The following is a 10,401-nucleotide window of genomic DNA, read 5'->3' on the forward strand; positions in this document are numbered from 1 at the left end:
CCCGGCTCAGCATGCTGCAAGGATCCAATCTACGTCAATCTTCTGTCAACGCCGCCTCCCGCGGACGTGGCCGTGGGCGTGGACAGCAAGGGCGCGGACGCGGAAGCGGCGGTGGAGGACGCGCCGGACACCAGGGCCAGACTCGTCCTGGTGGTGGTGGTGACCGCGGCGGCGTTGATCGCGGCGGTGGCTACACCAACGGCTACAACGGCGGCGGCTACAACAACAATCACCGACCAAGGTGCCAACTTTGCAAGAAATCGGGCCACAAAGTCATTGACTGCTGACACCGGTATGATGAGGACTACACGCTCGAAACACGGCAAGCTGCTGCCGCCACACGGGAACATGGTGGAGCCGATGGTGACACGGTTTGGTACGCCGACTCCGGCGCCACAGATCACGTCACAAATGAGCTAGAGAAGCTAGCTCTCCGGGAGAGGTACCACGGCAACGATCAGATTCACACCGCAAGTGGTGGAGGTATGGATATTCTTCACATTGGGCAATCCTCTATTAATTCCCCTAGCCTCAAACGTGACCTTGTTCTTAAAGATGTTCTCCACGTTCCACAAGCCGATAAGAATCTAGCTTCCATGTCACGTTTGACATCCGACAACAATATTTTCTTTGAAACTCATCCCACCTATTTTTTTCATTAAGGATCGGGCAACGAGGGAACTCATCCATCGCGGTAGATGCATTGAAGGACTATACCCCATCACATCAAGAGTCTTTAATCGACGGCGTCGTCGCCAAGTTTAGTCCACCACCAAGCCGTCACTAGCTAGATGGCACCAGAGATTAGGGCATCCTTCCTCAACTATAGTTAAGCAAGTAGTCAATAAAGGCAATCTTGCATTGTTAAATAGTTCCAATACAGAGTCTGTTTGTGAAGCTTGTCAATGTGCCAAGAGTCACCAACTTCCCTATCCTTTGTCGAATAGTGTGTCTCATGCTCCTTTAGAGCTTATTTTCAGTGATGTATGGGGTCATGCAAGAGATTCTTTTGGTAGAAAGAAATATTATGTCAGTTTCATCGATGATTATAGCAAATTCACATGGATCTATTTGCTCAAAAACAAATTTGAAGTTTTCTCTGTCTTCCAAGAATTCCAAACACTTGTGAAGAGACAATTTGATAAAAAGATACTTGCAGTCCAAGGTGACTGGGGAGGAGAGTATGAAAAACTTAACTCCTTCTTTCGTAGCATTGGGATTGTTCATCATGTCTCTTGTCCCCATGCTCATCAACAAAATGGCTCGGCCGAACGGAAACACCGTCATATTGTTGAAGTTGGCTTATCCCTTCTAGCCCACGCATCCATGCCACTCAAATATTGGGATGAGGCCTTTATCACAGCCACATACCTTATAAATCGTTTGCCCAGTCGAGTCATTGGCAACACCACTCCATTGGAACGTTTGTTTCATCAAAAACCAGACTACAGTTCTCTCAAAATCTTTGGGTGTGCATGTTACCCAAATCTTCGTCCCTATAACCATCATAAACTAGAGTTTCGATCCACACAATGTGTGTTCCTTGGTTATAGTAATCTCCACAAAGGCTACAAGTGTCTCCACATCTCATCCGGTCGTATTTATATTTCCCGTGATGTTGTCTTTGATGAAACAATGTTTCCCTTTGCCAAACTCCACCCCAATGCGGGAGCTCTTTTGCGTGCTGAATTCTCCCTCCTTTTCGAGCCTATTCCATCTTCCAGTCACGGGGGTGAATTAATTAGGACTAATCATGTGGAAAATATCTTTGAATCTGCTGAAACTGACGCTGAAAATGCAGCTACAGGGTGTTATTTCATGTGTACAGATGCAGCCAAATCTGTCGCGGAGCTCCAAGCGGATCCTCTGGCTGCTGCAGCTCCTGTCGGCGCACGATCCGAGGCTGCCAGCCTGCCCGACGCAGCGCCCCAGGCGGATTCTCCCGCGCCAACCGCCCGCACCCCACGTGCGGTGCCCACCCGCGTCAGCGCTGCGCCAACCACCCGCAACCGCGTGGCCGACAGCGTCCCACCTGCGGGGTCCACCCGCCTCGGTGGCTTCCCCGCGCTAACTGCCAGCTGCACCGCGCCAACGTCCGCGCCAACCATCAGCGTCGGCAGATCCGAGGAGGATCCTCCCGCGCCAACCGACAGCACCCCACGTGCGGCTCCCAACCGCGTCAGCGCCGCCTTCGACGAGATCCCATGCGCGACGCCCATTGGCTCCACCAACAGTGGGCCGCCTTTTGGTCCTGTCGCTGCGGGGGCCAGCCCGACCGCCTCGCCCGGATCTTCTGCGGCTGATCTCTCTGTGGACAGTTCTGCTGCCACTACAACACCTCCTCGCCATACACGGTCTCGGTCAGGTATTGTCAAGGACAAGAAATATACAGACGGTACAGTCAGGTATGACACACACAAACATGCTTTCCTCACAAGTACTGGTGAACAAATACCCTTGCATGATGCACTTGCTCACAAGGAGTGGAAGAAAGCCATGGATGTTGAGTATGATGCATTAATACAAAATAAAACATGGCGGTTAGTCTCACCAAAGCAAGGTGCCCATGTGATAGATTGCAAATGGGTATATAAAATCAAAAAAAGAGCTGATGGTAGTATAGACAGATACAAAGCTAGACTAGTTGCAAAAGGGTTTAAACAAAGGTTTGGCATTGATTATGAGGATACTTTTAGCCCGGTTATTAAATCAGCCACTATTCGACTTGTACTGTCTATTGCTATTTCCAGAGGTTGGAGCCTTCGACAGCTAGACGTCCAGAACGCGTTTCTTCATGGTGTTATTGAGGAAGAAGTGTTCATGCGGCAACCACCAGGGTATGAAAATAAGAACACACCACATCATGTCTGCAAATTGGATAAAGCTTTGTATGGGTTGAAGCAGGCCCCAATAGCCTGGTATTCCAGGTTAAGTACACAGTTACAAAAACTTGGATTCACACCATCAAAAGCAGATACCTCCCTATTCTTCTACAGTAAGAACAATGTTACTATATTTGTTCTTGTCTATGTTGATGATATAATTGTTGCCAGCTCCAGTCCAGATGCTACAACTTGTTTACTTAAAGATTTAAAGTTAGAGTTTGCTCTCAAGGATCTGGGAGATCTTCACTACTTTCTTGGAATCGAGGTAAAGAAGGTAAAAGATGGTATCCTTCTTACACAAGAAAGGTACACTACTGATATTCTCAAAAGAATAGGTATGGAAAAATGTAAGCCAGTTAGTACACCTATCTCTACCTCAAAAAAACTCACCATTGAGAGTGGAGAAGCACTTGGGCCAGAGGATGCAACGAACTATAGGAGTATTGTAGGTGCATTGCAGTATTTGACTCTCACACGGCCTGATATTTCATACTCTGTTAACAAAGTATGTCAATATTTACATGCCCCTACTACTTCTCATTGGACAGCAGTAAAAAGAATTTTGAGGTATCTCAAGTTTACAGAAGGCCTTGGTCTTCAAATTGTAAAATCTCCATCTATGCTTGTGTCAGCCTACTCTGCTGCAGACTGGGCAGGGTGTGCTGATGACAGAAGATCAACAGGTGGTTTTGCTGTATTTCTGGGAACAAATCTTGTGTCATGGAGTGCAAGGAAGCAAGCAACCGTCTCAAGGTCTAGTACTGAGGCTGAGTATAAGGCTTTAGCAAATGCAACAGTTGAGGTAATGTGGATTCAGACTTTGCTACATGAACTCGGAATCAAAGTACCTCAGGCTGCCAGATTATGGTGTGACAATCTTGGTGCAACCTATCTCTCAGCTAATCATGTTTTTCACGCAAGAACAAAACATATTGAGGTTGATTTCCACTTTGTCAGAGAAAGAGTAACACGCAAATTGCTTGATATAAGGTTTATTCCAACAGGTGATCAACTTGCTGATGGGTTCACCAAACCGCTTACAATGAAGAGGCTTGATGAGTTTAAGTACAATCTCAACCTTGCTAAATAGGGTTTAGATTGAGGGGGAGTGTTAGACACATTGTACAGGATACGGTTGTTAGTTTAAACCGATTCTATCTCTTCTCTCTATCTCCCTTATCTCATGTAACCTCTTGATAGATCTTGCCTTGTACTCCAAGATATTTGTGATATAAATACATTGCGGCCCGAGACAAAGGGTTCTACGCTTCATCACAATGTGTGCATGTTGAAATAAATAGAATTAGTGAAAATCAATTAATAACCAAAAAGTTGTTCTAATCTATGTTGTGGTGAGCCTTTGATGAGGTAGCATGTGTGCATATTTAAGACTATATAAGTGATGAAGATGAACTGTTTAGGTATATACTATGGCCACACGTTGCATTTAATTGAGGTTTAGTTTGCTAAATCTCATCTACTCCCTCCGTTCTTAAATACAAGTCTTTATAAAGATTTCACCAGGAGAGTACATACGGAGCAAAATGAGTGTATCTATATTTTAATATATGTTTATATATATATATATATATATATCTGTATGTAATTTTCTATTAAAAACTCTAAAAAGACTTATATTTAGAAACGGAGGGAGAATCTACATAACCAAGGCCCGATGTCTATTATCATTGCGAGAAAATAGGGTGCATGTGCTTGCTCCTTTTCTCGGTCTTCTTTGAACATGCAGAGCAAAGACATTTTCTCCGGATCTACTTATCCTAGATGATTCTCTTACGGGGGATTTTCGTACCTACTTAAGTCCTTTCAGATGGTCTTATTTTCCCCTCCATGTTGATAAGGGGCTAAAAATTGGATGACCTGTTTTAAATAGGAATAATTTGTATCTAACTTGACGAAGGCAACTCCAGATCTTAAAACAGAAAATGCCACTTTATTATTTACACGACCCAAATTGCCAACAGGCTCTTGAGAACGTTAAGAACTCATTCTAGGGTATCTCCACCAACCCGAACAATGAGAGGAGCTCCCGCGTCAATCACATCTATTCATTTCATCAACCCGGACTACGTAGCACTCATAACTGCACCTCTAACGTTGATTATGTACCAATAATTGTTTCTAGAGTAGAAAATAGAATGTCCTAATAATTGTTGTATTGTTCTATAGCAACAATAATTGTTGTAATGGTTAGCACCTGAGCGGGGTGAGCGTAGCCGGCCGCTGACCCATGGCGCGCCCCAGTGGCCCAGTCCTTATCACATACACGTGTCCCGTGACGTGGCTCCAGCCTTTCGCGCCCCCCTCGCCCCAACTCTCCTTCCCCCTCCCCTCGCCCCCGCCTCTCCTCTCCTCTCCTCTCCTCTCCGCCCCACCACCACCATCTCCCTCTCCCTCTCACCGCGCACCTCCACCCTCCCCGGAATTGAACCACCGTGCCGGCCCGCCCGATCCGCGACAGCCAGCCCCGCCGCCCGGAGCAAGGAGGACCGTCCCTTCCAGGTGAGAGATCGACTCTCCCCCCGCCCCCACCAAGTCCAAATCCGCGCGCAATGCTCGCCCAATTCCGCCCCTCGCGCGCGCTCGTCGTCGTCGTCGTTGCGAATGCTTCCTGCGACGGGAGGGAATTCCCCGAGCGCCCGCCCGTCCGTGCTCGACGGGCGAGCTCGCGCGCGTGCGGGCGGGCGGTACGCGCCTCGCCGGGAATTGGCGTGGTCTGGGGCTCTGGGCTCCCCTCCCCGCGCCGCCGTTGTTCCGCTCCGTTTTTGCTAGGAGAGTCCCGTGCGTGGGTGGGAGTGGTCGAATTGCGTTGCGTGCGGCCCGACGCTCGCCGCGGTTTCGGTGTCGGAGGCCCGTGCTCTCCGGTGATGGCAGATACTATTAGTAGTACTAGTTAGCATTTTTTTTCCCGCAAAAAAAAAAAAATAGTTAGTATTAGTAGCATTTTAATAGAGTATGTATGTATACAGGCAAGGGCCGCCGGCCGTTCGAGATTGGTTGGGGGAATCAACCTGCTGCGTTAGTATTAGGCTGTGCGGTTGCAAGCAGACCCGACAGTGCTGCTGCTTCTTCTCTGGGTTGTTCCGTGCGCGCTTGAAACTGGGGGAGTGGTCTCATCTCATCTTGCGTATGAGTTCAGCGATTGAACTGATCGATCTGGCGTCGACTCGGAGCATTCTTTGATGCAATTCGTGCTTGGTCTTTAGTCAAAGTTAGAGAGGGTACTGTTTCGCCAGGCACCTCTGACCGATTTCCAGACAGAGGAAACTACTTCAGTCTGGTCTGCTGATGGTTTTGGCAGTTTGCACTTCGTTGTGAGCTTCCCAGCATCAAAGTCCTGGAACGCCATGGTGTCTGTTTTCAGGGTGCACCCTCTACTTCTGTGTGAAAGGTATTGCATCGTACGGAAGGCTGTACATCATACATGAGATTTAAGTGTTCTCTTTTCCCGAAGAAACAGTCTGGTTGGTTGGTTGGTTCTGCTGCACCGTGAAAATTTTGTTGGCAGTGCGACCGTATGCGTCAGAACTCACTTTTGATGAAACCTGCATATTGCAAGGTAGATGCGCTACAGATTTATTGTTCGCGGTGCTACGGAATCTCTCACCTACACTACGCCTGGACCCATTGAAAACTAGCACTTGTGAAAGCTTAGCTCACCTGTACTTTAGTTCGGTAAATTATTATACTGCATGTTGATACAGTATTGAATTCTACATGGCAGACAAGGCAGGTGTTCAGTGAAGGCATGGCGCATGATGAAGCTGTGTCTGCGCAGAAGACTGGAAAATCAGGTTCACCTCCTAAGGTAAGAATCGCTGATTTACAAGTACCCGCGGACCACTGAGATATTGCCTTCAAAGACAGGAGACTCTAATTTAATAGAACTTCCTGACTACTGAGAAATTGCCCGACCTTCTATGGCATGAGCTTTCTGGAAATTACTTGTATGATTTATTGAAATTCATTGCCAAAATAAATATCTATGTACACAATTTTAAAAATTCCGTGAATGCAGCAAAGAACACCACTGGTATTACTGGCCTTCAAAAATTAATATGCAGTGTCCCTAGTCTATCAATACAACTCACTGCAAAAAAGAATGAGGGGAAAGTACTCGGGAAATTTCAAATATGACAAATGTCTTATGGATCACCATCATTTGCAGGATCAACCAGCTCCCTGTCCATATCCTGATTGGTCGGCCATGCAGGTTGAGTGTTTTGCTGTTCTCTTACTGTCCCTACTTCCCAAGGACTGTATAACACGGTAATTTAAGCAATAACATCAAACCTTTACAGGCATACTACGGTTCTGGTGTCATGCCACCGGCATATTTTGCTCCAGCCATAGCTGCAGGTCATCCACCTCCGCCATATATGTGGGGTCCTCAGGTATTTTGTTTTTTTATCTCTCTGTACAGTGGTGTTTCTTCATGCACTGTATATTGAATCTAAGCCCCTTCTCTTCCTCCCTGCAGCATATGATGCCACCTCCTTTTGGAACGCCATATGCTATGTACTCACATGGTGGAGCTTACCCGCACCCGCTTGTGCCCATGGTAAACATCGGATTCCCTGAGCTTCTTTGCACTTTGTTTAGATAAAACTCAATGTTTGAAGCTTTAAACATTTATGCACCATGAGTTTCTTGGTGTTTGAAGCCTTACACATTTTGTGAAAAAGAAAACAAAGGTAGATGTTTGTTATCATCATCTTGTCTTGTGTTAATTTTTATGCTAGATAGTAGTATTGTAGTTTGAAAAACACAAGGATAGTTGAGTTCCATTATGCTCACCACAAGTCTTGATTAAAAAATGTTACAGCACACCGCAATTTCGGAACAACTGATTATGTCTGTCTAAACAATCAAATGTTCAAGGGATCATCTTGATTGATATTTCCATAGTTATATTTTACTTCCAGCATCTGAATCTCTTATGTTGATATCTTCCTTGAACACAACTTCTGAGTTTCTCGTTCAGATTATTTCTGTTAATCTGTTTTTTGTCTTGATGCTTTCAAGATGGCAAATCCATTGAGTGTGGAGCCAGCCAAATCTGCAAACAGTAAGGATAAAAGTTCCAATAAGAAACTTAAGGAAATTGATGGGTCTGCAGTATCTACTGGCAGTGGTAACAGTAAAAAAACAACATCCAGGTATTTTCATGCTTTTCTTCTGTTTCTGATATCAAGTATTCCTGTCCTCTTCTGGTAAACTGAAGTTATGTTCGTTTGCTGGTCAATTCAGTGGGGATTATAGCGGAGAAGGCTCGAGTGATGTAAATGATCTGAAGGTACCAATTTGGGCGTGTGATTGCACATGTATTATATTTAGTGTCTGGACAATGCTGATTTAGGTTAAAACTTTACATGTTCAGGTGAGCGGGACTCCTAGGAAACGGAGCTTGGATGGTGGATTTGGTATTTCACTTTTCTAACGACTTGTTTAATTTTCAGAGATTCTAGTATTAATGCCTACTTTGATTAGTCATTCTGCTGCAGTAGCCATCTTGTATTGTATTTTTGAAAAATCCATCTTGTATTGTAGCCATTTTGTACTGTAACACTTCTCTTGTTCTTTTTTCGGTAGGCAAACTTGCATCTGTTTTTCCTTTGCTTGGCAAATAGATACACCTGCATCTTTGAGTCGCTTCATGGCTGTAATCAAGTCCTATCCTAAGTTTCACGGTTGGCAAGGAAGTGGCTAATACCTTAAACCTGTCTCCAGACACAGAAGCAACTGCGGCAGCAAGGAATAAAGACGTTGTAGCTTCTAATCCTACCATTCGAAATGGCACAATTTTGCCAAACCAATGCTTTCCAGCTCCGGTCATTAAACCCAGTGTTACCAATGTTGCTAATTCGAGAGCAATAGGCACACCGGTGTCTCCATTGCCAGGTGTTATGGCTCCAATTCATACCGGAATATCAACTGAATTATCATCTAAGGTATATTCATCTATTGTTGTTTAGATCCGATAGAAAATCTTGATTATGACTGTATTTTGCACCCAACAAACCCAATTCCTAGTGTTTCTTGTGAGGTTGTAATTATTGTTATTACTACAACAGTATGTGTTAAGACCATTTCTGGTTACAGAGATTGATTTTTTTTTTAATTTCTCCATGTCAGGATGAGAGGGAAGTAAAGCGTGAAAAGAGAAAGCAATCAAATAGGGAATCTGCTAGACGGTCGAGGCTGAGAAAGCAGGTATATTGTGTTGGCCTCCTTTTCCTATTAACTCATAGGCTCTCTTGTATGTACTCTTTGATAAATGTGTTGCAATGTAGCAATATCCGATCCTCGAAAAGGGAAAGCAGTATCTGGAAACATGGACATGAAGCCGAATTGAATTTTCTCCCATATTTATTTGCATCTTAGTACAGTGATACTGGGACGCAGTACGCCAATTGATATTTGTGTCCTCTTTGTGTAGGCCGAGACAGAGGAGTTGGCTACACAAGTAGAATCGCTTACAGCTGAGAACACATCTCTAAAATCTGAGATCGGCAAGCTAGCAAAAAGCTCTGAGAAGCTCAGATTAGAGAATTCTGCTCTAGTGGTATGGAACCTTTTTTTTCGCTGATAGCTGGTCTATCTTTGTCCTGGCCAGTGCTTGAATCTACCTTTCTCTAATGGAACAACACATCGTATCTCACACAGGTGAAACTTAAGGGCGCGGCAGCACCAGCTGACGCAGAAATGCCTCTGGACAAATCAGCAGCAGCAGCTGCTCCATCCTCCTCCCCTCGCATTGTGGAGAATTTCTTGTCGATGATCGATGACACAAACAAGTCAGGTGTAAACAACCACATGGAGCACAGCGAGCCCAAGCTCCGCCAGCTCCTCGGCTCCAGCACGACGACGGATGTTGTAGCTGCAAGCTGATTGATTCGCCGCATTTCTCTGGCGCAGACTAATACCTTGCATGCCACCTGGGGTTTAAACAAGCTCATGCTGCTCACATAACATCGGCGTTACAGTGTAGGTATATTTGTTTGATGAGTATAATCAGGAACTCCGGCGGTTATATTTACTCCGTATTCCGGTTCCCAACAGCTACTGTACTTTTAGGCACTGATGCTGAAGTCTCGTTGTGTCCATGTTTTCACTGTAATTTTAATTAGCAGTGTTGTAATATAGGGGTGTTGTGCTTCATGCCAACCTTTCTAAAGACCTTTTGAGATTTCTGAACCTGTGGTGCCATACAAACTAGAAGTGTGAAGACAGTATATGCAAGAAGTTATGGGAACATATACCCAAATTTAGTGTTTAACTTGGACTCATGTGGTGTTGCAATTCGTGCACTTGGTTTTTTGAGGGATCACTGCATAGGCACCCTTGCACAAGGTACATCTGCCAAGAATCGGTGTCAACCTTGCTGTTTGGTTTCCTTAACCCATGACACCGCAAAGTCGCCAATGATATTGGTTCCTTTTGTTTCTTTAACCGATGACGCCGTTAAGTCGTCTATGATATTCCTCTGATCATGATG

At 45.2% G+C, this 10,401-nt stretch overlaps 1 protein-coding gene across 1 annotated transcript; it reads left to right on the top strand.

Moving 5' to 3' along the window:
* Positions 1-5,246: 5,246 nt before the first annotated feature.
* Positions 5,247-10,182, top strand: LOC123451045 (common plant regulatory factor 1-like). Its single transcript, XM_045128063.1, has 12 exons — positions 5,247-5,405; positions 6,628-6,711; positions 7,072-7,116; positions 7,205-7,297; positions 7,384-7,464; positions 7,929-8,062; positions 8,154-8,199; positions 8,284-8,326; positions 8,634-8,854; positions 9,039-9,116; positions 9,343-9,468; positions 9,570-10,182. Exons 2-12 carry the CDS (start codon positions 6,652-6,654, stop codon positions 9,792-9,794), a joined length of 1,152 nt encoding a protein of 383 aa, XP_044983998.1. The 5' UTR covers positions 5,247-5,405; positions 6,628-6,651; the 3' UTR covers positions 9,795-10,182.
* Positions 10,183-10,401: the final 219 nt, after the last annotated feature.

Source organism: Hordeum vulgare, chromosome 1H (assembly GCF_904849725.1).
Source record: "Hordeum vulgare subsp. vulgare chromosome 1H, MorexV3_pseudomolecules_assembly, whole genome shotgun sequence".
NCBI classification, from domain to species: domain Eukaryota; kingdom Viridiplantae; phylum Streptophyta; class Magnoliopsida; order Poales; family Poaceae; genus Hordeum; species Hordeum vulgare.

Coding starts and splice junctions, on each gene's coding strand:
- LOC123451045 (XM_045128063.1), top strand. CDS start 6,652: ATGGCGCATGATGAAGCTGTGTCTGCGCAGAAGACTGGAAAATCAGGT. Junction 8,063..8,153: donor AGTAAAAAAACAACATCCAG/GTATTTTCATGC, acceptor TGGTCAATTCAG/TGGGGATTATAGCGGAGAAG. Junction 9,469..9,569: donor TAGAGAATTCTGCTCTAGTG/GTATGGAACCTT, acceptor TATCTCACACAG/GTGAAACTTAAGGGCGCGGC.